The sequence below is a fragment of the Cottoperca gobio genome, chromosome 15, assembly GCF_900634415.1.
Source record: "Cottoperca gobio chromosome 15, fCotGob3.1, whole genome shotgun sequence".
Classification (NCBI taxonomy): domain Eukaryota; kingdom Metazoa; phylum Chordata; class Actinopteri; order Perciformes; family Bovichtidae; genus Cottoperca; species Cottoperca gobio.
In genome coordinates, this window is record NC_041369.1 from 14,731,217 (window position 1) to 14,758,971 (window position 27,755).

Here is a 27,755-nt window from a genome sequence, read left to right on the forward strand (position 1 = left end):
GGTGTTCCAGTTCCAGGGCGATGTTGGTACGTAACCGGCTCACTGTCACAGTTTACTGGGACAATTAAATGGAACAGAGCCATCGTTAATGTTATTAGCTGCACCTGTGCTTTTCTTGCTATGATATATATATAAAATGTTTGCTGGGAAAAAGGACTTGTTCAGGGACATTCATACAACAAGGATTATAAACTGCTCTGACATCATCAGAAAAGTCCTAGTCTGCGATTATTACACATCAAACATAAAGCTCTTTAAATTATGTCACAATCTATACAATGAAACCACACAAAGATATGTTTTGTGTTTGCTGAAACTATGTAAGACACAGTGAAACAGCACTTTAGAAGTAAATGTGGGCACGTTTTACTTTATTTATGCAATTAGCTTCAATGTATTTATCATGTAACTAAAATAACTGGAATGATTTGTAAATGGGATCTGCAGACAGATAGACGTCAACAATGTAACCTGTAACTAGACTAATTAACTGATGAATTACATACGGAGTATATACTGTAAATACATGCATTTTTCATTTTATGGCCCGAATGATTAATCAGTTTGAAGTGCAGCATGTAAACACCAACTTTCAACATCAAAATGCAAATACATCCCAAACAGTGCTTACCCTGCATACTTTCCTCAAATCTCTCTCTCTCTCTCTCTCTCTCTCTCTCTCTCTCTCTCTCTCTCTCTCTCTCTCTCTCTCTCTCTCTCTCTCTCTCTAGTAGCAGCAGAGGGAGCATCCTATAGGCTAATCAGTTGGTAGTTTCAATCCAGCCTCAGCATCCTCCCCCTACCAGAAGAGGAAAGCCGACAGCCGGTGTGTGCGAGGTGTTTTTGTCCGCTACCATGGTGGAAATTACGGATATCGTGTGCCTTCTCGTCCCGCTGGTGATGCTCGCGGGGTCTACCTTCCAGACCGACGTGAAGAGCGTCAAAGAGGCGGAAAAAACGGGGAATTTCATGGAAGACGAGCAGTGGCTGTCCACCATTTCACAGTACAGCCGCAAGATCAAGCACTGGAATCGCTTCAGAGACGTAAGTCCGCCGTGTTGATTGAGAGATGCGCGGTAATGCGGTATAAGATGCGCTGATGGGGAAACACGCACGGACATTTAGAAACAGTAGTAATAGTTGTCTCACACTTTCTTGGTCTGATAATACACACAAACTTCGTACTGTTGTTTGAGCATAGCAACACTGTAGACACACACACACACACACACACACACACACACACACACACACACACACACACTTTAGAATAAATGTTTCAAAATAAGAAAATATTAAAAAGATGGGTTTGTGTTTACAGTATTAACAGGGCATTGAATGAATGCCCTCTTCGCACACATTTCGTTGTCCTAACGAATTACCTGGAATACTAGGTCAAAATCAACCTGCAAACATTACTACTCTTCCCACTTTTTGTATATGGTTCCTTTGTTACCAGTATACACCTATTCCATCATACTGCCCTTAATACGGGTTACCTCAGATGTGTTTCCAGACTTGTCCCTGGAGATTTCACAAACAAGAGAATTAAGCAATTAGAGCAGAGGGGCGGGAATTGATTGATGTGCATATTCACCTACTGAACAGACTGAACTAGGTTGCAGGGATTGATTAAAGCCTGCAGGCTATGCACGGTGATATATTGCTGTGTCTGTGAATGTATGGACTTTATTTCGCCTCCAAGCTCTGTAAAATGATTAATAATGATCCCAACAGGATTTGGACAATAGTGCAGTTGGATTATGTTCCATATAACTTCTGTTAATTGGGTTTTAATTGATCCAGGGTGGTTACACGTGATAAGTATCATTATTGGATTTTAAATGTGAGCAGTTGGCCTCAGCTTGAGCATGTACAACAATGCGCTAACGTTTCAGGAGGAGAAGCCTTTCTAAGTAGTAACCAACGCAGAGAGGCTGTGGCTGTGTTTTTTTTTTTTGATCCGCATTCATACGCCTCCTTATGGATGTCCCTGAAGAAAAGGTGAATGCGTGTGAAAATTGGCAGCCGCCCCTTCTGGGAATCGGATTACTTTGACCGTGATTACTTAAGGAGAATGTCCTCGGGAACTATACTTACGGAAGTAATGAAATTGTGTGCATGGAAAGATTAAGTCAGAATTATTGTGGGATTATAACTCGCTGGATGCTGCTCTATATTTGCACAGCTTTGATCCAAAATGTTAGTTAGAGCAGCAACTTCACTCTGAATTCAGCACATCATGATTGGCTGTGCAAAACAAAAACCCTCCTAGAGAGAATAAAAACACACACACACCCGAAATATGTGGAGCATCCCGAGATATAAACGGTTCTTCTCAACATTGCTCAAGGGGTTGCCATCTAGCACGAAGATGTCACATGCTCTGATTTCCCTTTTCCTCCAATTTAACATCAAAGCTGCTGTGTAGCACAAACAGATCCAGCTCCACGGTGTCTCTTTCATGACTATTATTCCCAGAGGTAAATGTCTTAATGTGTATGTGCATGTGTATTTCCAAGCATACAGTGTGATCGCTTCTACACTCCTGCAAGCGCTCAAGCGTGATTTTGTCAGGGCTGTTGCATCTGCGCGTGTTTGTGCGTTATCGAGCGCGTTAAAGGGCAGCAGTGGTGTTGTCTCTGGTGATGATGATGATGATGACAGGAGAAACATCACAGAAGCGAAACCACTAAAACTCCCGGGGGGATCGCCAATAGAAAGCACTTTGATTTCAGCTTGCTGCCGTAGCAACAGCAGTCTGTGTGATATGATGTTGAGAGGGCGCATGTATCACTGAGGGTTTGATGACTCTATCCCCCCTCACCAGTCCTGCTTCAGGGGGGAGGTCTAAGTGGAAACATCCTTTTATTAGGATTTTAGCCTATCTTTCAAACTGTAAACTTCTTCAAGCAAAACACCATTTGTGCAACCAACTAGTATTTCCTTGATGATTCCTAATGAGAGCTGCTGAATATTGAATATGATGAGCATTTAAAAAAAAAAAGAAAGTCTGAACTAGAAAAGGAGCAGTTCAGTCTCTGGGAATTATATGGTTGATGTATAAAGAACTGCCAATGACACAGTTATAGGTATTCAGATTACACAAATTGATGTTGAGTTGCATAGTCCTCTGAGAGTTGAATGTTGAATATTAATCCTACACTGGAAAGCAATAATCAAAGCTGCACAACATGAAAGACTAACTCTTTCATTCTCGCTTTTGCATGTGCGCAAACAAAAACAGATGCACAAAAACCCTCACACACATAAACACACACAATAGGCTGCAGAATGCACACTGTAAATATATCATATTTATTCTCTTGTGAAATGTAAGAGCAGAATCTGGGTAAGAGGCTCTTTCACTTCAAATATAAATAGCTCCCACACTTCAATTCAATCTATTTTACTGGAAGACAAGGCGATTAAATTTAACAGTTATAGTCAACAAATAATAGAATGGGATACCTTCAATCCTTTAATCTGACAGGTGCACTCAACATTTCATTTCACTAATGCAACAAATCCAGGGAAAAAAACAGAAAACAGGGGAACCTGGAAGGCAGTCATGGTAACTGGATGCAGAGTTGGTATTTTAACCTTAAGACTCGGCGTTATTTGTTCAATGAGAAATTTGACACATTTAGTTAATTAAAATGGATACAACATGGAATTGCTTATTAATTACTTTTTTTCTCTTTTCTCTTTTATACAACCAGAACTATATTACTAATAATAAACCTTCATTCGAATTAGACAACTTTATAATGGATGAATAAAAGAGACATAAATGATAATAAAATGTACTATTTTTTATTTTAAAACCAGATGCTGAATAATATTTGAGACTCAATTAAAGGGACAATTAGATGTCAACTGGGATCATCTCACCAGTCGAAGCATTGTCTATTTTCATCTCAGCATGAAATTAAATGGCTGGAGACTACTGCATTTTATGCATAGTGGATACAATTCATTCTACTAAAGGCAAATCAACAGTAAATTCAATGTTTTGCTCAACTTCTCTTGAAATGATACTGTCCATGAAATTGCCATGCCATGAAATTGGTCGGGTATATTTTATTCCTGTTGATTTGATATAAACTCTATATGTGTCTAAAAATGGATGACGATTAGGACTTAGCAATGCAAGCTCACCCAGCAGGAGGCTGTTTGTTGTCAGCATCCATCACACATGCCTGTGTGAAACATGGCAGAAAGGGGTCAGTGTTTATGATGTGATTTTGGGTAAATATTATTCTTGTTTTCTCTGCTTCCCTTGTAGCGCTGTCTGTGCCTGGTAAATTCTTATCTTAAAAACATATGCCTCTCCACTCGGGCAGCGCTGGATCACTCAGTACCAATCCTGCTTACACCTGTTATCCATTCACTTAATGTTTAAGGAACAGAAAAAGCAAAGTGCCAGCACAAAAACATCCCATTCTTTGGTGATGCCAGTGGATACATATGTAGAATCATTTTGAGCTGGTTCTGGTAATCTGGCAAGAACATTTGTTGAGAGGTTTACCTTAGAAACCTCTAATCGCCTGCCTGATTTTAGCCTTAAACTGGCTGCAGACCAGCATCATTTCAACACTTTGTGATTGTGGGGTCCCCTGTCAGTGCTCCTTTCTTTACCATTTTACAGCAGCATATGAAACATGATTGTGGATAATTGCATCTGTAACACTGGAGCCAAATACTCCATTAAAGACTATCCTGATGAACAGTAAATTTTCATCACCAGCCCTGCGCTCAGTCTGGCTTTCATATCGTGCAGCCGCTCGACTACTCTATACTCTCTGATGTTAGAATAGACTGCCACTGATGCATTAAAGCTATGAATGATGATAACAGCTTATCAGAAATCCATTAGTCATACTTTGTCCTGGCATAAATTGTTACTTATCATACTCCAGATTCTTTATGAGGCTGCAAACGTCCAGAGCTGTGTTGGCGATGCAGATGGATCTCGATCTCTTCCAACAGTTTTTTGGAGAGATGGTGTGGTTGTTCAGGGTTTGGACTGACTGGTGCACTGAGGGGTGTCTTGGTCGGCTACCAGAGGCCTAGGTGGGCTGTAATTGAGTAGAAAAAGAAGCAGCCTTTCATCATGCCCTGCTTGCATGACTACAGCTGCGCCCCTCTGCAGTACAATAGCCACAGCTGAAGGGCACAGGTGCCGCAGAGAGACAGGCAGAGGATTTTCTAAGTAATGAAGAAAGATGATAAATATCACATTTCGTAGCAGATTCAATTGTATACACAATTGAATAAAAACATTTTCATCCAGAACTCTCCACACAGCTGTTAGCCTACTAATGTCTGCAGAAAAAAAGACACAGGTCTTTTAAAGCATCCTTTTGTACAACATTCTTCCTTTCAGGTGGTAGAAATCCCTGCACTTCAGCATTTCACATGCGTGACTTCTCAGAGTGACCTGTTTCTGTGTTGGCTAACACCTGGGAGTCGGTATGCCAAATAGGTTGTTTGCTGCAGAGAACACCCGACATCCAGGAATCTGCCTGTAATGAGCTCTTTGTGGGATACTTCCTATTCCTCATGAAGTTAAAAAACCTGTATGTACAGTAAATAGCTGACCTTTCAGCAGTAGCTACAAGCCCTACAATAGTTTAAACGGTGTGTCAGTGTGATATTAGTTTGTATTCAGTTAGGCTTACAAAACAGGACAATTTCAAACTCAAGAGTTGATGTTTCATGATTAACTCTCATTTGAAAATGCACTGCGCCTCTTAAATTATAATGAGACTGTGTGTGGCTTTTGCGATTCTATAAGACAGGTTTAATAAATCACATTTTTTTCTTTTAAAACTAACAATAATTCTCAGTGGCAGTGGCTGGCCCTACAGTAAATGCCACCCAAGTGTTATTACCTTTGGGCTTGAGCCAGACTGAGTTACAGCCAGTGTGAGATCAGCTTCCGTAGACACAGTAACTGATACAAGAGAATTTGATTAGAAAATGTTAGAAGTGGTTGAATATAGCAGTGCAAATCCGAATGTTTTCGCACATAAGGGTACCCGAGAGACTTGTTGAGAAAGTGTTAGTTGTAATCAAACTCAGAAAAAAATACGCACACATAAAAACCTGCAGTGTTTAGAGGGGGGATGCTTGTTTTAAAAGGAGCTAGAGGCTGAGAAGATCTCATGGTCAGAACTAACTCAAGACAAATACATCTGATTGAGAGAGCTGTGACACTGTTTACACAAAAAAGTAAAGACACCTCAAGGTGTTATTGTCAGTCTTTGCAGCTTTAGCTCTTGGTGTGGTAATACTACTATAATAATAATAATAATAATAATAATAATAATAATAATAATAATAATAATAATAATAATAATAATAATAATAATAATAATAATAATAATAATAATCATAATAAGCTTTATTTGTATAGCACCTTTCATACAAGAATTGCAGCCCAAAGTGCTTCACAGCAAAAACATAGTACACGATTAGACAGAGCATTTACAGTACAATAATCACAGTGTTGATGTAAATGAGTGTGAAGTAGCATTACAATTTATATAAAAATAGCAGAATTAAAATAGTATAAAATAACATTGGAAATCATGCCTAGTTTCCCTATCTGTGCCGTACTTAATGACCCAGGGTCTCCTGCCGGGAAACCACATTCATCACATCATTCTTGTAAATGTTTTAAACTATCAGAGCCATATTTTGTAGTGGTAGTTAGTATGCAATGACCTGCAGGCTGTAGTAAGAGAGATACATCATAAAAAAGGAAGGGGGTTATTTTTCTTAGCCTTTCCAAACCAAAATACAATAGTAAAACTGTAAGGATTTGTAATGGATTACACAGTGCGTTTGTCTGCTCTAACAACAACCAATAGCATGTCAGGCTAACTAGCTTACTATGTACAGTAGGTAGTAACCTAATCTGGTGCTCGGAGGCTGTTACTACTTTACTTTGTCGTTGTTGTGTTCACCAAACACTTAGTTCCCATAATAATAACAGTTCTCTGTTAAAAAAAAAAGAACAATAAAACTAAATCTCTGTCTTGTTTGTGCAAGTAGGCCTATGTAAGCTAACAGGGTTAGCCTATGTTCGAATGAAAGTCTGATCTTGTGTTTTTCCGTACACTTGTAGCCTACTAGAACTAGCTCTACACTGCAATAGCTGAATTAATTTTATATATACTTCATAAATAAATTAAAGTCAAATGAGGACCTTTTGCCTGGGGCACACAGCGTTTGCTTCACTCTTTTAGCATGATGTCATTTAATCAAGTGTATTTATCGCTCCTTTTACGTGGTTCTTGTTTTAAACCAGGTCACCTTGAAACGTTTAAAAGTTAAAGACAGTGTTTTCAACCTACTCTGAGATTTCGTTAGCTTAATCAACTAGCTAGCTATAGCTGATAGAAATCTGCCAGTGACAGTTAGCTTCAGCCGGCAAAATTAGCGGTGACCAGCTAGAAATGAGAAGGCTGTTTGTCATCCTTTGTCTGAAATTTAAGAATCATTTAGAAAATCATAATTAAAGGAAAGCTTGACAGGTAAAAGCAACAGCAGGCTAACAAAGGGCTTGTAGGCGACAATCTCATTCAAAGAAGTTTGTTATTTAAAAAAAATATTAGCGACCCTAAGGATGTTCAAATTAATTAGTAGTTTATGTGAAGTTCTAATTTGGAGACGGAGTTTCTTCCTCGACTTAATCTTGTAGACTTCTTGATTATGTCAAAACATTTATTAAAGTAATATGGCAGCATAGAAGATATACACAACCGTGGACAATTCAGCGTCACCAATACACAGACCACATTCAAGCAGTCTCTCGGTTCTACCTGGATTGTGCCGTTTACACGTGTTACATTTTGCCTAACTCTCTTCTGCGGGGCGTTGTCCTCTCATTGGTTGGCTGGGGTCATGTCCGGTTAACCTCTTGTAGGCGCATGAGCATGTCCACGCCCCTTAGCGCAGATGCCTTCCTTTGGATTCTTCAGTCGCCTCCCAGAGGAGGGGTGTACTTATAACATGTTTATAGTAACATTTCTTTCCCTGTCCATTGAATACATTCAATACATAATATGTATTTTCAGTAGTAAACAAATACACATAGTAGTTAGTTACAAATAGTAGTAAACAAGTAGATATTAATACATTCAGGAGTTAATTATTTCACATTACAAATGACACAATTAGAATAAAGTAATCATGTGAGAGAAGGATTTTTTAGCAGCATTAGATATGAGTGAGCTTGATGACTGGACTTGTTAGGCACAAGAAATGACAGCCAGTCTGCGATTTCCACTTGACAAGCCAGGTTTCAGTCCTTGTTGCTGCTAGTCTGGTTGTGACTTTCTTATTCGATTAGCCTACATTGTTTTCGACTCCCCTGTCTCAAATCATTGGCTGATTCTTATCCTTCTTGAAGGCCCTACAAAAGCAACTTCATTGATTTTCCATTGTTGTTCATGTATGCTTTTTAGTTGAGCTTGGTGTTTTCACTGAAGTGTGAAGGTTCTCGCTGCTTGTACCAGATTCTCCTGTGAGTTGCAGACTGTTTTCTTATTCCCCGCAGGGCCCTGGAAGGCACAAGGGCTGATTTTATTTATAGATAGTGATTACAGGGCTGGCATGAGTGCACAGAAACTGTGTGGACTAACTGTGATTTTTACAGGCTAGCTGTAACCGTGTGTGTGTCTAATGTGTGTGCATGTTGTATGTATTGCGAAATGACAAGATGACACAAGAAAGTTTGAGAACCGCATCAAACTGTCAAATTCAGTGAAACTAGTCAATGTTTGTGTTCTGTGCCTTTTGAATATGTATCCAGTGAAATAGGAAAAAGCAATTCACCGTTTACATAATTGAGTGCAATTTTCAGACAGCTTTTGCATTTGACCTTTTATCCATCCTTTGCTGTCACAGTATTCCTGACGTCACTCATCTCTACTTGAGTGTGAACAGTGGCATTAGAGCCTTTCTTATTATGTATGGAGCACAATATCTATAAGTGCCACACACTTCAGTGCCGACATAAATGAATACCTTTTGTCCACCAACTTCAGCATGAGAGAAATTATTCATTTTTGAAGCAGTAAGGAGAAGTGAAAAGCAGACAATATGTCTATTCATCTGTCAAAGTATGTTTTATCATGGAAACTGAAATCTATCAGCAAACTAAAGCATAAGAAAAGGCCAACGCTTTGGGTTGTAATTGCTTTCATTTGTGCAACCTGGTGCATCGTTTGTATGACGCACATAATCCACATTTGGAAAGATCTTGGTTTATATTTCACATCTGATTATTTTTATGTTTGGGCACAAATCTGACCACAATCTGGATTTTTTTTAAGACTAAATCTTTTGTGCCATAAGGTCCACAATCATTCTCTGTCGAGTGTTTTCTATTTGTGTCGGAACATAGTTTTTAAAAACCGGAGGGATTATTAGAAAAAGGAAGGCTCCTAAATAATGAAGCCAAGCCTTCAGTCCCTAGACCTTCAGCTGGGAAAATGTTTGACAATTCTCAAAGCTGTTAATGACGTCAAATAGAGGGCAGGTACACATGGGAAATGCTGTTTACAATTGTAGACCCGAGAGTGGAAATACACCAGTGGCTCGCTCTGATGCAACATATCACAACACAGAGGACGACTCAATACTGATATAAATCAGGACATCAATATAATGGAATACATTCTAAAGATTCATTAAATCAATCAATTATAATTATCCATCTATTGCGTAATGCTTACATCGAAGTTTACATTTAAACTCACAGGGTAAAATTGAAGGCCACTCAGCCGAGTATATCAACAATTATTTAGCACAGATCTTCTTTCATTTTGACCTTGGTCACACTAAAGAAACTTTAGCAAGAAATCAAACTGAAACCACAAAGATATGATTTTGAATAGTGCGGGGTACATGCCCAGTGGAAATGACCCCCTTGTACATATCTAGGAGAAGCCTTTTTTCTCCGTGTCTGCTTCTTGGTAATTTTACATGTTTAAATAGCCTACTTAAGTATTATTTAGATTCTGCAATGTTTTGTTTTTTTTAATATAAATTTAGAGGCTTAAAAAGGTAAAATTATCAAAATCTTCACTTGCACGCACAAAAAAGCATATTTTTTGTTCTTTCCTCTGAATCTTCTCACAACAGATTTATATTGTGATTCCTAATGGGAAACGCTGCTCTATGTATCGTCCCCACTATTAATTTGTCTAATCGCTCTAGTTCTCAAAAGAAGTAACCCCCGCTTCACCTATTACTTACCCAGTCCTTCCAGCTCTCTTACATAAGCCTCGCTGTTGACTCCGTCCTGCAAGGGAGGCAGACCAGACTCTCAGCGTTTGATGTTCTGCCTCTGCTCTGCAATCCTTAAGCATCAGCTCATAGCCCTGTGTGCATGCAGAAATACAGGAATCAGCATGCTTGCTTCTTGTGCCCTGCAGCCCAGTGTGCATGAAGATGAGAGGAGAACATATAGGAAGATAATATTGTTGAGGTGGTTTTGTTTCATCTTAGGCAAGTCTCATGTGATCTGTAAACCAAAACTGAGAGATTGTGAGCCTTTTATATGAATCTCTAGGTGGGAGGAAGTGATACGGTGCTGTATGGAGCAACGCTGCTGAACACAACCTCGGGGAATGTCATTTATTTTTTCTCAGCTCTATTTCATCAGATTTTGGGGCTATATTTTACACTAGTAGTTCACTCAGTAGTGTGCTTCCACATGATTTCCATTGATGTAAAATATAACATCAGTGCATGAATTTGTCATGTAAAGACGCACTTTTTCTATTTCACACAAAGATCGATGTCTTTTGCATTTCTTAAAATGCTGAACCCACTGCAAGTCTCCTTTTTCACTATTTTAAGCTGACATTAAGATGTTTTGCTGCTTGCTGGTCGGCTAATGGAGGCTTTCTTTCTCTGAGAGAAATCCTCATTGTAGATGGTTAGCCTCTTTGTGCCCTCATCTATCAGTGACTCTCGTCTTTGAAGGGGTTTGTGCATTTGGTCAAGGACCTTTTCGGAACAGACTTGACTGAGAAGAGGATGAAAGAAAAGGACTTCAGCGGCAGAAGTGGTGGGTGTGCAGCCCGGTCTGGAGTCTGTAGGAAGATTACAGTAAGGAGGACTTTCAGTATTCAGTCTCATTTTGCAGAGCAGGTGACTGTCTGATCAAAACCTTGCCAGCCTGCACATGTCCTTTGTTAGATCAACACCTAAATGTTAGGGATATGCATTGTGCCAAAAAACCCATATGCTACTTACATCCATGACTCTTGTGCGTTGGGAGAAAAGGAGGGAGTCGTGTGAGGAAGTTATAGAGCCACAAAGTCCTCAGAAAAGTTTTTCCATTTTGTTCTGTGGGAAACACATTAAATCGTCTTGCTTTGATCAAACGTGAACAACTCTTTTGTTTTTCATCAAGAAACACCATTCAAAAATCAAACCTTTTTGCATCTATTTAAACTATAAGGTTGTAACAGGCTTACAGAGTAGGACCTCCCTTGATAATACATAATGTTGTGAACATGTTATCTCAGAAAGTGTGTACGTTGTCGCTCTGTGCTGTTCTGCGTGGATTTGATGAATCCACTGAAGGCAGATATTAACGCTAATTGTGCGAATAGTCAGACAGATCTCCACATACAGGGTACTGTGTGTTCTTTGTTACTGATGAGGCAGTGATGCACTGTCACCACGAACAAACCCCTCCGGGTAACCACAGAGAACACAGAGTGCATCCGACAGCTGACATTTACCTTGAAACACCTGTCAGTCACACGCGCGCCCTGACAGATAGACACAAGCATCCCTTTCAACCAGCTTCCTGTTAGTTCTTCCTTTCCAATCCACCGACATCTTTTTTAGTTTCACTTGAGCTGAGCCCCATTTTACAGTGGACAGGCTCATCGGGTCGTGATGCCCATCCTACGGATTGTGATCTGTCCGTCAGTATTGTGGAGATCGACAGCATTGTGAAGAGTCTGCCATATTTGATGAGGAGGGTATGCTTCCTCCCTCCGTTTAGTAAGAGGAGATCTTTTTGATGTTATCAGGTAGATCACAGAGCTCCTTGATACAGCTGAGTGTTTTCAGCTCTCAACTTGCTTCCTCTAATCACTTCTGTGTAAAAAAAAAACAACAGCAGTCTTTTCATCAGAATTCTGCTCTGTGAGCCATATTTTCAAGTGATATTACTTCTCTGCCGTGTGCCAAACTTGTCACCGTGCTCTGCGTCTCATGCTCACTTTTATTGTATACTCAGGAGAATTTATTTTCCCCAAATGCATTTTCTGCAGCCTCTCTTTTATGAAATCATTGATTTCCAGTCCTGTCAGCGTAGCAGGACACTTCCCTCATCGGTCCTGGCAGAAACACAAATACAGAAAGGCTGCTAAATAATGCAGGAGCTGAAGCATCAATAAAGGAGACATGGGAGGCGTCCGATTAATGGCCAGGTCGTAAACTCTTTGAGGTCTTACCTTGCTAATGCTTGACTCTAACAGGCCCAAAAAGGTTAAACTACATAACCGGCAATCATTCATTAAGCTCAAATGGAGTGTTGAGTTAAAATCCAGACATGAGGCTGTTTACTGGAAGTGATTTTTCTGTCATTGAGCAGGGGAAATGAGCTCGGCGATGCCGCGAGTAGAGGGTGACTAGAGCAACAACAGCGCCGTTTGGCATATATCAAACCTCGAGTGGAGTCCCTGCCAGTGATGAAAATATTTACCTCTGTGAAATAAAACTGTGAGGGTCAAAGAAGAAAGTCCCAGCTTTCATCAGGGCTGCTTATTTCACGTGTTGTCAGGATTTATTGGCTTCCGGGGAGCCATTTGGCACACGCTTTCAGTATAGTAAATGTTTACGGCGATGAGTAAGTCATCTCTAAGGAAAGGGGGGGTGGCTGATTGTAAATATCTTGACTCATGACTCATGTTTATTATTTCAGACACAGCAATATGCTCGAAAGAGCTTTACATCTGTACATCTCTCCCCATTCCCTATTGATTGAAGGAGATACAATCATAGGTGTCATATTTAATGCTCTTGAATGTTGGGGTTTATTAAGATATGCCTCCAGATGCAGCAAGAGAAAATTAATCGAAAAGTGTATGATTTTTCCAAGTTTTTTTTCTATATTTGTTTAATATTAAAGACCCATATATTTAAATATCAGCTTCTTACTATGAGCGATGGGGTCCTACAACAACATGCTTTTTTTTGACTAAATGTCATTGAATGCAGCTTAATACCCTGTATCTAAAATGACCCTTTTCTTCCTCACTAATATTGGCTCTTTTCTCTCCTTTTGCTGTCTTTTCACCAGGAGGTAGAGGTCAGTTCTCTTCAGTTTTTCTACACTTTTTCTCCAGCTGTCTTTGTTACTATGTCTTTTTCATTCATGACTAATTTCCTTGTCTTTTTGTGTGTCTTTATCTCTACGTCTCCATCCATCTTCTCTCTTTTCTTTTTACATTTCAAATCTCCTTCAACTTGCCTATTTTAATTAGAACGATTAATGTTCTAATTAAGTTGGGAAGGCAGAGCACTTAAAAAAGAGCCATATGTCTCACATGTAGGCATCGGGTGCAGATGTGTGGGGCTCATTTCCATACAGATGTACATCCACAGTACATGCCCATTTGTCTCTGGTGTGACTCACCAATTATCATGCTGCAAGAATAATGTATCAGTGTGCTATGATAATGTAAAATACTTCTCCTCTATGAAGATGACAGAGTGTTCATGTTATGCTATCAACAACACTGTGCTCTCAGGCCTGCAGTGTGTGCATTTTGTGTCTCCTCATTTTCTGCCGCTGCTAATAAATGATGTGTTTCTTCATGTTTCTGCAGGATGATTATGTTCGTACCTGGGATGAAAATCAAGGTTCAAATGACAGTAAGTGTCCCATCATCTCTTTCTCACTGTGTGGTTAGTAAGTAACTCCCTAAACATATTTTGTTGGTTTTTGCTAGTTTAATACAGGCTCATATATATGGCGTTATATGTGTGTCTTAATCCTGAGCGTGCAATGAGACATTTTGAGCAAGTACATACATTATATTTTCATAAATGTAGTTTCTTAATCTGGTGTTATTAACCTCGGTGAGCATTGAATTTTGTTTTCTCAAATTATATTTCTGCTAAATAATAATATCTATTTACAAACTGTAACCGTATTTGTAGTATCAGAAAAATACTTTTTCCTAGTCTGGCTGCGAAAGTTCCCTTAAGACACTAGTAGCCTAAAGATAAGTCCTACTTCTCCTTGATGCTTTTTTCTCTTGTGAAAAGGAAATATGAAATACTTCCATTACAGCATAATGTAAATCCACAGTTGTGTAGCTTGTTGGAGTACATATTTAGTGCAGTTGCTTTTTCATTGACCCACACTCTCCCGTCGGGCAGACTCTCTTTTTGAGCTCACCTTTATGAAATTCTGTTATATCTTGGCTGCCTGACAGCTGACTCCAAACCCGGTCGGTTTCTGCAGTAAAGACGCTTTCACCTCACTCGTCAGGAATACATTTCTTCAGTGGCAGCAAAACACGTTGAACAGACATTGAGAAAGTCTCTAGCCTAGCAACATCAAGGGTATACACAACCCATAATGTAACGCTCTCTTAATGCTCAACCTGTAACACAGCGATCGACACACTCACTCTCAAAGAGAACATCTGCTGCTGTTAATACATAAATGTCTAGTCTATTATCATGTAACATAGGTTTAAGGGGTTTTAAAAATAACACATAGGTTAACAGCCAAAACTCGAAGTATATCCACATATATATCAGTCCAACATAAAAAAAAATAAACCATATTAAATCCAATCACGTTATTTATGTGCTTGCAATAAATCTTTATTTGTGTTCAAAATGTCTCATCACACGCTCAGGATTGAAACATAATTGTATAAATGTAGGCCAAAAAAATAAACTAAATTAAATGTAACTGCCTGGGATGCATGCTGATGCAGTGAAAGCAAAGCCACATGATTTATTGAGACGGACTGCCATTAGCCCGTACTGTAGCATGGAGACAGAATCTGTGGCCTGTGTTTGAACTGTGATGCTTATCAGACCGTCAGTGGTTCATCGTGTTAGACAAAAAAAAAAAGAACACAGAGTGCATCCGACAGCTGAAAGAAAAGAAAAAAGGTTGAAAGATGTTTTGCGCTCTGTTTTATCTGCTGAGTGATAAGGATGTGCCTCCCCAAAGAGATACTTAGCATTGGCTCGACTTCAACCAATCACAACTTCCGTCCGGCTTCCTCTTTTTTTTTCTCTTTCTCTGCTGCACTGGAGAACGAGCCGTGCGTCGAGGCTGACTGTCTGAGGTCTCCTCCTCGACTCCTGCTGAGACTCCAGCCTTAATTGAGCCTCTGCAAGATGAAGTCATGACAGAGTCGTGTCCTCAGCCATTGTCGTTTGATTTGCAGCTTAAATGAAGTCGGCTGAATGGCAGAGTCCATTAGCACAATTTCCAAGGGCTTAATGAAGGACTAATTATGGTTTCCAATGAAAGGCCAGAGAGGGAAGTAAAAGCTTGAGAAGAGAGTGGGACAGAGGTGGAGGCTAATATGCCTTGATTTAGTGTAAAGTGATTGACATCAACATTATTCCTGCCAACTCTAAGGCAGTTTGGTGATTAGGAAATTGTGGACTGAGGGCAGGACACAAGTTGACTAGTGTAGGAGAGTTTGGTATGGTGAAAATGAGAAAGTGTAAATTGAAAGGATGTCTTTGTGCTGTGTTCATGCTGTTTGTTCACCAGGAAGAAGACAAAGAGGAGGTCATTAGCAACAGCACATGCACAAAAACATGATACACTGAACTAATGAGTTGTGTTATCCTTGTATGTGTCATCACATGTTGATCTGACGGGCTTCATAAGTCTTACAGGAGTAAATACATCCTGAAACTGAAATTTAGTCAGAAATACTGACCCACAGACTAATTTTGCAGTTTGAGCAGTTCTTTGGTCCAATTTTCCCACAAGGATGCTGTGCAAAGATCCATTATAAATTAACTGTTGCTCCATGAGGAGATCCCCATCAAGGAGCGGATACACGCATTATTTTTCACTTATGGAAACCTTGACGAAGGTCTGTCTCTCTGCCCTTCTGGTTAACATTAATATTGCTTTTAAAAAAACACCCCAGTGTCATGTTTACATAAATATTGGAAAATTCTGCTTCTTGTCACTTACGTCCAGTGGCTGCATCGTTTGCCATAACTACAATATCTCCCTAACTGTGATCCTACCATGGTTGCCATGTGTAAATATTGCATGGTTTAAAAAAGATTGGCATTGAATGATACATTTGTTTTGCTGAATCGTCCAATATGGACGGTCTCCTATGGCAATAGTTGAAGTAATACCCCAACCTTTACAAACCTCGCCAACATATATCAACTTCAAAAGTGGCATCGCTATAATGTAGGAATTCAAATGCGTGTGCTCAGCTTTTATGACACTTTAGCAAAGCTTTATATGCTTGCCTTAGGTTGTCAGATGAAAAGTACTTTGCTACTTTCATTTCACACGGTATAAAGCCCTTCATCTATCTATTTCCCTTTCCCTCGTTTTGACATGAGTGTACTATCTCCCTCCATTGATCTGCCTTCCTTTATGAGTGGCCTAATGAAGCGAAGGAGCAAGAAGAGGAGATTTGTCCCTCTGAGACATCACTAAATCAGCGCGATGTCTTCACTCCCGAGCTCAGATGAGCCTGCAGGCCTCATTTCTCAGCCAGGCAGCTCAGACTGCTGCTCCGCCGTGCAGAGGAGGACAGGGCTTTTGAACTGTCAACGCTCCTAACACACAGACAATCACCGGCAACAGCAGACAGAGGTGGAAATTTGCATTCAGGAAACACAGTGGCTGACTCCACTTGACAGCGTTATGCAGAGTGACGGAGAGGTCAGGGTAATTTGCAGTCGATTTCTACAGACAATTCATCAATCCTGATTGAATCCCCTCGCTCTGATGACACTGCAGGAAAGCGGTTGTAATTTGAACAAAACAAGTGTATGTGCAACACACCAACACACGAGGGTTTGTGTACAGCACTCACTGAAAACGTGATTTTTTTTTAATACATGCTTTTAAGTGTACCTTGGAATTCCAGAAGCTTATCTCAGCCAGCGAGGCCAGGTGAAAGGTGAATTGACACTTTCTGTCAAATCAATGGTTTCAGATCAATGACCGACACTAAGGAGATCACGCTGAGTCCACACTCCACAAGGTCTAGAGTTTGATACCTCTTGAAGCCATAGATATATGCTGTTGCTTGGAGCTCACACACACATACACACACACACATATTTTGTAGATTGCCATGAAACGTCTTGTTGAAGCCTTCAGCTGGATGGCAGCCCACCAGTTCAAAACGCAAGCGTCAAGATGCTCAAGCTACTCTTTTAATTCTTTGTTAAAAAAATTCTGCTTTGTGTTAAACCTCACCACAATATCCATCACATCTTCCCCCACTAGGGAGTCTGACCAGCTCTTTCTAGACACATCTTGTGTCTGGACTTTTGCAACTCTCAACCTCCAAAAGCAGCCGCTACAATCCTCCAGGGACTACTGCTGCCCTTCTCACCTTCACACTCCACAAATTTGTCCAGAGTCACCCCTTCCCGCTCTCCCTCCTCGGGCCTCCTGGGGCTGCTTCTATTACATTTAAAACCCCACATACAAGGCTGCGAAGGGATCAGCAAGTTACTCCAACTCCAGAGGGGAGTCGAGCCCCCCGTGTATTTATCATCTTCTCGCTACTGAATCTCCTCTATTCAACGTCCTCTACATATGCTCCTTAATAAATTCATCACGTTTTATCTACGTGTAGCTTGATAATTATGTCCCTATCATTTTTTCATGTTCATGTTAGCCAGAAGATTTAAAGTTGAACTAATAAATATTTCATGTTAATGGGTAGTTTGGGAAATATGCTTATTCTCTTTCTTCACCAAACACTCAACAACAAAATGAAATTCCAACATTCGAAACCATTCCTTTGACAATTAATCAATGTGTAAGTCCTCTAGCCATGAACCCACAGAGAATCATCTCCTCACTCTGCAGTTCCCCTCAACTCTATTGAACATTTTAGCGTCTTTTAGCATTGTTTTGGTTTCACGTCCTGGTTCAGTCTCACGCTGCTCTCATTAACCTGGTATGCTAACGTTACCCGCTCGACCACTTTACAGCAGACAGAAGAAGTTAGCTGCTAGCTGTTGAATATAGAGGAACATTTAGCGATCAGGTATTTTTCTCAAGAGTTGATAGCCAAAACGGGCTATAAGGAGAGTGAATATTAGACTTACATTCATCGTAGAACACGTCTCAAACCAAATGCTAACATTGCCCAGTGTCCGCTAGATATGTACATTTTGCCATGACAATAGCAATAGCTAAAAAATCAATTAATGCTGGTTTAAATTGAGACCTTTATTCTCATTTTCTTGGCTGCAATTTTTTGTCACTGTGGGAATACAAGCCTACTTTTGCATTAACTGGTCCAACAGACATGTCGGGCTTTACAGCTACCTAGAAGACAAGATGGCGCTGATGATGTTAGAGACTGAGTGTGTAAATAGTAGATAAGAGGGTTGATGATGGGGATGTTGCCTGAGCTCTGCTTCCGTTATCCTCAATCTTCAGGGATAAACCTCATGCAAATCTGGATTGGATTAAACAGAAGCACAGGGAGCCTAATTAAGAGTGGTTTACTGCTGCAGGCATTAGTTTAATACCAAAGGAGAGACTTTCAAAAAGTAAAAATGGAAGTAGGTAGGTGCATCTGTATACTCATGAATGAGAATACAGAGTGAAGATGTCGGATTCATGAAGACAAAGGAATGTGAAAAGAAGGAAGAAAGAAAGATTGATAAACATGATTGCACAACGGGGGTTTCAGAAACGGAGAGGGAGAGAGTTCTCAGAAACACCAGATTGAGCTGCAAATCACAGTCAACCCAGAAATGATTCCCGGACCACGGAGAGCCTGTTGCTATGGAAACGTCATCATCGTAGGCACCGCTTTAATCCGTGGAAGCCTGTTAAGTTAACATGAGGCTCAAGCAGCCACCTTATGCTTCTGTACTCATAACACAACGCTGTGCCAGCATTGTAGCCGCTCGCTACCGACAAGATTTATTTACAAATGTTTTGCCATTAGAAGGCAGGATTATCTGCTCTTTGTGTGTATGTTGCTTATTTCATTCTTCAATTTCTTTCACTTAAGTATTAAGTTACATTTTCATTTGACGGATTGCAAAGTACATTGTTTTAGTGTACTTGCCCCCTTAAGCCACTGTGCTGTATCCCTATTAGTACCTTAATCTCCTTGTCTTCCTTTTTGTCAGGCAGTATGGTAAGTGTTTAATTGGCTGATGCACCCTGATTCTGCTGATGCACTGGTGTGAAATCAAACATGCACGGGAAGAAGAAAAAGAGGCAGGCAGCGTCAAAAGAGGAGAGAGTTGAGAAAGAGTAAGAAAGGCAGAGAAAGGCTGGGAGATGTGTGTGTGATCCTGCACAGAGATACTCTTCACAATCAATACCGACCGGGATACGGGGCGACCAGAGAATAAAGCTGCACTGTTGACAGTCAAAATAGATGAAGAGTCTGCATCTGGGCATTAATGCCTACGAGCCTCACTGTGTCTCAGTCAGTCAGTTATACAACCAGCTCAGCCATGACAAGGGGGTGTATTGTTTTGGATTTGCTTCTCAAATCAGATATCTGTCGGTTCGCTTCAATAATCCTGTGATGTTGGCAGCATTAATATATTCAGCCACGGGAGAGGACAAGAGAGGAGATCCTAAGCCAGTCTGTGAAATTATAATAGTGCCATAAAACAGGATACAGGAAGAGCAGGGGATGAATACAAGCACCTACGTCATGTAGGTTAAACCCGCAAAAGCAGTCTGTGAATAATCTGTATCCCGGTGTAATGGACTGATGGATAGTGTAGGTGAATAAAGGCCGAGGGATGCGAAGAGAATAGAGTGTGACATCCAGGTCGGGCTCCAGGAGGCCTGCTAGGAATAGACAGCTGTGACATATGAGTGTGTGTGGGGTGCTGACACACGGTACAGCATTAGCTGCTAGCAGAAAGTATGATGGATGGATATGCCAGAGTGAGCTAGCCATGCAGGCTTTAGCCTACATTGCAAAAAGTATTTGTCCAAGCAGGGTACACCTAAAGAGAAGTATTACAATCATATTTAAATAAGTAAATAAGAAGAAATCTGCCAGTAAGGTGTGACAATTGCATTTTCCTCCAGGCCAAACTTTTATTGAACGGAATAACATTGTTTACATTATAAAGTTGATTTTACAGAAACTCAATATAAGCACAGCTGCAATACAACCATACTGCTTTATCCTGTTAGAAGGTCTTTTCATTTCTGTGTTCAGGAGTTTTTCTACCCTCGATAAAGCACAAAATGCCTCAGGATGCAAATTTTTTACTGAGCAAGACCAACACTTCTGCAGCACTCTAATAATTTAGTTTGACTTTTGAGGTTATGCTGAGCAAATACAAGGGAGAGATTTGGGATTTGAGACAGTGAATAGTAGAATGATGGGCAGAGAAAGATAGTGAAGCAGCAGCAATACTACAGTATACATTTCATGTTCTATTTTTTTCCCCAGATGTAGACACCACCAAGGACCCCTGTCAAAAGGTTAAGTGCAGCCGACACAAGGTGTGTATCGCCCAGGGCTACCAGAGAGCTGTATGTGTCAATCGCAAGAAACTTGAGCACAGGTAAGTGTGTGTAGCCCCTGGGCAAGAACTGACTAACTCACAAAGCACACGCATAGTGAAAGATCGTCTCACATTAACATGAGGTCAACTCAACCAAGTTTACAGGCAGTGGCTTGTGCTGGGCTGCGATGTGGTAATAATAATAATAATAATAAAGTTTGTCTGTGCACCAGTACAGTACGACTCATGCATTCAGACAACATGGAGGAGGGCCGTTTGCTTCTTGTTCAGGCCGGTGCTACTGTGTAGTTTGACTTAGTGGAGCTGAAGTGTTTGTGTGTCCTCTGTCCTGCAGACTGAAGCAGCCTGCTCTCAGGTCTCCTGATGGAAACTGTCAGCCCTGTCCCATCTCCTCCACTGGGCCTGTGTGCGGATCAGACGGACGCAACTATGCCTCAAAGGTACACTGAAGCAAATACATACCCATAGGGCTGGGCAGTAATTCAATATTATCGGTTCATCTACTGGTTTCGTGTCTCAATGATATATTATCATATAATTGTATGATTTTTACAAAATTCTGCCAATTCTGTCCAAATTTATAAATCAAAGCAATTTGTAATCAATGATTTGTTATTGAAGGTTTTGTTTTATACATTTGAAGAGTTGTATTAAATCCTTTGCTTTAGATATTCAGTTGCTTTTATATCAGGAACACCAATGCAGTCTGATAAAACAGTCCCACCTAGTAAAAACCTACCTTCAGTTTTTGTTGGATTATGTTGAATCATACTGAGAAGTGTTGTATTATATCCTAAACATTTGTATCAATGGGGGTAGAGTAAATAACAGAAACACCTGTCAGTGTAACACAATATAATTCAACAGCACCATAAACTACAGCCTCCAAAATGACCATAAAGTAGAATCATCACCGCTGATAAACCCAGCGTACACTAACCGCCCAGCACCAAACAGAAGGACAAAGTAAGCCCCTCGCTGGTGAACATAGTGAAGCTTTTAGCAACTAACGACACCTCAGATATTTCCCTTAGGAGTTGGTGGAGAGTAAAGCAGAGCTTAAAGGAGAGTGCTTATTGGACTTCTGCCAGGTTTCCAGAAACACAACTCTGAATGAAATGTCTTCATTGTCTTGTGGGTGTTTTCTAACACGTACGCCATAACCTTTAGGTGTTAAAGTAACTTTAATGTTTGTCATATTTGCTTAAACTGTCACTATACTTGACAGTAGTGCATGAGACAGATAATCTGTGAAAGTCGAGGAGTCACCAACGCAGAGTCTAACACTGCTCTTGAACTCGGCTGACTCCTCGGCTCTGATTGGTTGTTTTCCTTCTGGCGCACTGGAATCTTGCAAACGTCATTAGGAGCGCTGGGGGAAGAGAGGGGAACATCCACAGATTGATTATCTGTCTCATGCTCTGAGATACATGTTATCTTGATCCATCCAACCAACCTGAGGATATAGTGACAGTTTCAGCAAATATGACAAACAAGTGCTGCTTTAATATGTCAATATCATGTTTACAGGATGTTTCTGCTGCCACCATTTGACCAATAAACAATCAAGGGCTTAAGTTTAAACATAAAGAAAACAATATCCTTTCTCTGGCTTACTCAGTGTAATGAACATGTGCATTTCTATAAAAATAATCACTGTGTGGAGGTGGAGGGTGGGAATCATTGGCATTGAAACTCACAAATCATCCCCTTCAACAAAGAAGTAAAAATATATGCATCGCATATGTTCTGCATGCTTTACAATAACAGACACAGACATGTATACAATATGTGTAACAATATATTGTCAGGTGCTGGTTCATATTCACAGCTTTGACTTTGTGTTACATGCTTCCTTACATAATGTACTAAGCATTGTTGGGTAAATAGTGAAATACATCTTGCACATTCAGAGCTGAGCGCTTAGAAGAGACTCTCGGGGGGGGGGAAAAAGCCTGAGACAAAGAGCCATGATATATAGCCTCAGTAGGACCAATTGGTGTCTTGTGGTGACAGACATGTGTTTATTGATTTATGCTCTGTCTTTTGGATCACTATTCCGACCTTGTGTACAAGCAGAGTTTGGAAAGCGCAGTCAGGAGAAGGCTCTGATTTGAATTAAGGCGTACAGTCGGTCACCTCATGAATATTTGATCCGTGTTGCGGCAATAACTCCTTTCTCTTCACCTTTGTGTCCCCTTGTGTTCCTCATTGTGTGTGTTAATGCATGTATCTGTGTGTTTGTGTTCCAGTGCAAGCTGGAGCAGCAGGCGTGTCTTACGGGGAAGGATCTTACTCTCAAGTGTTCTGGTCTGTGTCCTTGTCCAACTACTGCCCCTACATCCATGGAGAGTAAACATGGTATGATCAAACACACTGCACATATGCCAACAAATAAATATATATTGATAATGAATTCACTGCAATACAAAAAGCTTCAACAACATGATAAGGTGCAACAAATATCATGTTCTTCCTCTCCCTCTGGCCTCCACAGAGAGCTGTACCGGACAGGATCTGGCTGATCTCGGAGAGCGTCTGAGGGACTGGTTCCAGCTACTGCAGAGTAATGCTAAGCAGAACAACAATAGCAAGACTGGGGTCAGAACCACTGCAGCCAGCACCACATCAGGTTAGAGCTACTATTTAATGAATGCAGACTGCATTAAGAGGGAGTTACAATACTATAGTTACAGTGTAAAAACATGTCTAAACAAGTTAAGTCGTGTATTTATTATAAAAGCCGAAAGAAGTCCACAGGGAAAATAAAATCCTCACAAATTCAGCTTCACAGTTCTGCTGGAGCTGCTTCCACCTTCATGTTTTCTGCAGCTCTCACTGGATAGATCTTGTAACCGATTGCTGGATATCAAACATGACTGAAAACAGTTGCAGGGCTGGAAACTCTTAACCACTTTTGGTTGGATGGAACAAGATAACATCACATAGAGGAGCATACCGTGCTTCAAAGCAACAGGAAGTAAGCCTCAGGACCTGTTCGGCCACAAGTTAGTGCCCGATAAGCACCAACTCGTAACCGGGCTGTAAAGTGAAAAGTGAGAAGTAATAGGGCAATAATGATAAGTTCTAATGCAGGTTTGGTAGATGGAAACAGTTTTTTAACCGGTAACATAATGAAGGAAATTATAAATGAATAGGATTTGCATTGGAGATCATTCTGCTGGCATTGTTTCATTTTCCATTTGTGCAGCTGTGCCCCGATAAAAATGTTTGTTTGTCTGTCTTTGTGTTTGCAGTGCTGGACAGGAGCCTGGTGGCCAGCTGTAAGGACTCCATAGGCTGGATGTTTTCCAAGTTAGACACCAACGGCGACCTGTACCTGGATCAGGCTGAGCTGGCAGCCATCAACCTGGACAAGTACGAGGTCTGCATCCGGCCCTTCTTCAACTCCTGTGACTCCTACAGGGACGGCAAGGTCTCCACTGCCGAGTGGTGCCTGTGCTTCTGGAGAGAGAGTGAGTATTCTGGTGAGGGTGTGAGGTTTGTAGGCTGTGTGTGTCCACATGCAAACACACGATCACATGCCTCAATGCTGACATATTCCCCTTGCGTTCAAACTTTAAGGTGCCCGCAGGTGTAGCCACCTCCGTGTTGTGTGCTGGTCCGTCACTATTTGTCTTCCTACTCATCCTCCCGTTCCCCTGTGGGGTGAAACGGTCACCACACGGAGCTAAAAACATTCCTGCTGCTTGTTGACAGCCTGGTTCTCCCACAGCTCTAAGACTGTCTGTCAGCCATCCAGCCAAGCAGAAACTAGTTCTTTGTCACAAGCTCATACAGTTCTTTGTTTGGTAGAGACACACTGGAATTAATTTTAAGATTGCATGTGATTAGAAAACATTGATTACATTCGGAAGACATGTCTGTTTTCACCGTGTATTGTTTTTGGCCGACTTTAGGTCGTCATTATCTCCGTTCTGTGTTTAATCGTGCCGAGGAGTGTGCTTTGTTCTCTTTTTTTAAAATATTTTCTGTCGTTTTAAGAGCCCCCCTGCCTGACTGAACTCGAGAGGATCCAAGTACTAGACGGCGGCAAGAGAAGGTTTGGTACGTATCTGTCTTCTCATGACAGCATGTGAGCCCTATTGGATCTGTCTTTCTTGGTGGAGGGATTTCATCCAGCAGATGACAAGCAGGAGGCAGGGATTAGTCCCTGATCAGTCTGGTGGATTAGAACTTGATACTGACAGACGGCAAGGGAAAACAGCCATCAGTGTGTCTTACATGTATGTGCGAGCGGGAGAATATGTGAATGTGTGTACGCATGTGCGCACTGCAGATTTTGGCTGGCTGACTGGGCTCTGAGTCAGGACTCTCCAAGGACACAGAACGGCGAGCAGGGGGCACCCTGCCAGCCCGTCGCTCAGATGTTCCCTTGAAAGACTGGACGGACAGTTCTGTTTTGCCCCGTCTCATTTGTGTTTTTTCACATGATTATGAAAGTAGCCTCTGAAATATTTAACGTCATGACAAACCCCTTAATCTCATATGAGTATGATAGTTTACTCTCCTTAAGGAAAACAGCCAACATGATAGTGATAAATGCAACTGCAGCATGTTTTTCTGCTTTCTGCACTGCTATGCGTGAACACAGGCTGCATTTCATATTCATGTAACAGTTCAGAAATTGAAAACTTTCCAATCTTGTGTCCCTTATCCCATGATGATTAGCTAGCCAGACCCCCCCCCCCCCCACACACACACACACACACACCCACACACACACACACACACACACACACACACACACACACACATACCACCCCAATATGCTGACTTAATACTTATTCACCACTATCTTGCTCCGTGAACATATTTGTATTCATGGAATATGGAATTGGATGCCACATACAGTATGCTGCATGCATTACATTCTCACTTGGACTCGGCGCCATGTGTAATGAAGCATGATGCAGTATGTGTTCATCTGCTTGTAGGTTAAGGTCGCTTCACCATACCCGACTCTTGTTTATTTGTGTTTTTTTTGCGTGTGGACGCCAGGTCGATTCATCCCCAGCTGCGATGAGGACGGCTACTTCAGGAAGCAGCAGTGTGACAGGGGAGAGTGCTGGTGTGTTGACCAAAACGGAGGAGAAGTAGCCGGATCCAGGATGCGTGGCAAGCCAGATTGTGGTAAGTCCCGTAGGTTTCAGCTGTCAATATATATATAGGAATAGAATTTGAATGGGGAAAAGAAATGAAAAATATCCGCTACGGATTGCCCCACTTCTCTACATCACCCCCACATGCATTCTGCACAAGGCTTTCTCTATGTTTAAGGACTGAGGCCCACTGCAACATAACTCACTGCAGGGACCGGTACTACATTCATGTGTCCAAAGTCATTTGCATTCTAAAGCACAGCTTGTCGCTGTGAGAAAAGTCTTTCAAGATAAATGAGGGCTGGTTGGACTGAACCTGCGCCTGATAAGAATGGGTCCCCTGGCAAGGTTTAGAAATAGCTATTAAAATCCAGACAAAGTCAAACACATGCCCCCTTTTTACCATTGCAGTCAATGTTTTTAAATTGATTTCAGCATTTCTCATTGATGGAAAGGACTCCGTCAAAGTTGGGAGGAAGACATGCTGAACAGAATTTATTGCAGTATACAAGATTGCCAAGGTGGATAATTCAATCTCCCTCTATCCCCCGCTTGCCCTGCACGTTTTCTTCCTGTCTCCCTACAGATGATGAAATGGCATATTCAGGTGATATTGGCAGTGGGGTTGGATGGGAAGACGAAGAAGAGAAAGAGGCTGAGGACACTGCAGAGGAGGCTGAAGAGGAAGAGGGAGAGGTGGGAGAGGTGGATGATGGGGGCTATATCTGGTAAACGTGTAGCCCAACCTCTCTGCAGGAGAATCTTGATGGTCCCGAACACAAACACAGACACAAACACACACACACACGCACACACAGATCCTGAAAAGAGATGGACGTGGTGAAGCTCTCACACTCTGAACAACACTGGCGTATGAAAAAGAGGGTTGCAAGGGTTGGTAGAGGGAAGATGCATATGTTATGGGTGTATTTAATGTTACAGAATTTAAAAGGGGCAGGGGAAGGGGACATATCACGACTAAGAAATGATGGAGTCTGGAGAATTTTGTCCCTCATACTTGTGAATCTTTGTTCTCTTTTGTTGTAAGTCCTTTGAACTAGCTTTGAGCAGTTTTTAGCTGATGCATAATGGAGACTTTAAGCAGCTGCAGGTGCTCGTCATGTGCTTGCATTAAAAAAGAATAGAGAAGGATTGGGTGCATTTCAATAGTCCAAATTGGCCTCTTTCATCTTTTCTTTCTGCAGATTAGCAACATTTAGATAACCAGTTTTGATTTCAGGCAGGAAATAAAGAGAGGAAGCCAAGTTTGAATATTGAAAAGGAACCTTTAACTTTCCCGTTTTCATGTCATTCGCTTCGGCTCATGTGACAGTAGTCATTCATGACTTATTAAATAGAAGAAAGGTTTCTCACGCATCACTCTTTAGCTTGTATATAATGTGTGTATCAGAAGAGTCACCTATTAGTCCCGTTATTAATGCCTTGAAAGACTAGCAGAATATACTGCTGAGTTGACAAGTGTACATCGTATCATAATGTGGATCAATTACTGTGTTTAATAAAAAAATTAAAATAAAGTGGTCTATGTGGCCCAGTTGGCCACCGTACATCGGAGTCTGTGATTTTGTTCTCTCTTCATTCCTTGCCAAATTTTAGCACTGTCATGATCCCCGAGCATCGGTGTTCGGTGTATATACAGTATACTGTACAGCTATATATTCTTTTGTAAGCATTGACCATTCCTAGTTAATTTATGTGTATTTCTTTATGTTTGTATCATTTGCAGCCATCAGCTAAAGAAAAAGTTCACTAACAAGTTAAACTGCATTTTAAAATAATATTAAGTACAAACATTTGAATAAATAACATGTTATGATGCACATTTTTGCAGGCCATCTTAAAAACTACCAT

General features: G+C 40.9%; 1 protein-coding gene across 2 annotated transcripts; it reads left to right on the plus strand.

The window, feature by feature from the left end:
* The first annotated feature begins 758 nt into the window (after positions 1 to 758).
* spock2 (SPARC (osteonectin), cwcv and kazal like domains proteoglycan 2) lies at positions 759 to 27,451 on the plus strand. 2 transcript variants are annotated; one of them, XM_029449146.1, is made up of 11 exons: positions 762 to 1,044; positions 13,343 to 13,351; positions 13,872 to 13,917; positions 20,685 to 20,799; positions 21,095 to 21,200; positions 23,013 to 23,121; positions 23,258 to 23,392; positions 24,018 to 24,236; positions 24,766 to 24,828; positions 25,783 to 25,914; positions 26,470 to 27,451. In XM_029449146.1, the coding sequence occupies exons 1-11, from the start codon at positions 856 to 858 to the stop codon at positions 26,613 to 26,615; spliced, it is 1,269 nt and encodes a 422-aa protein (XP_029305006.1). In that variant the 5' UTR covers positions 762 to 855; the 3' UTR covers positions 26,616 to 27,451. The 2 variants fall into 2 exon arrangements, with proteins under 2 accessions (XP_029305007.1, XP_029305006.1); XM_029449147.1 differs by lacking the exon at positions 13,343 to 13,351 and having other exon boundaries at positions 759 to 1,044.
* The last annotated feature ends 304 nt before the right edge of the window (positions 27,452 to 27,755 follow it).

What these genes read in the sequence shown, in the direction of transcription:
- spock2 (XM_029449146.1), top strand. Translation starts at nt 856, where the DNA reads ATGGTGGAAATTACGGATATCGTGTGCCTTCTCGTCCCGCTGGTGATG. An exon ending in AAATCAAGGTTCAAATGACA is followed by an intron (nt 13,918 to 20,684) that starts GTAAGTGTCCCA and finishes TTTTTTCCCCAG; the next exon opens with ATGTAGACACCACCAAGGAC. An exon ending in CGCAAGAAACTTGAGCACAG is followed by an intron (nt 20,800 to 21,094) that starts GTAAGTGTGTGT and finishes TCTGTCCTGCAG; the next exon opens with ACTGAAGCAGCCTGCTCTCA.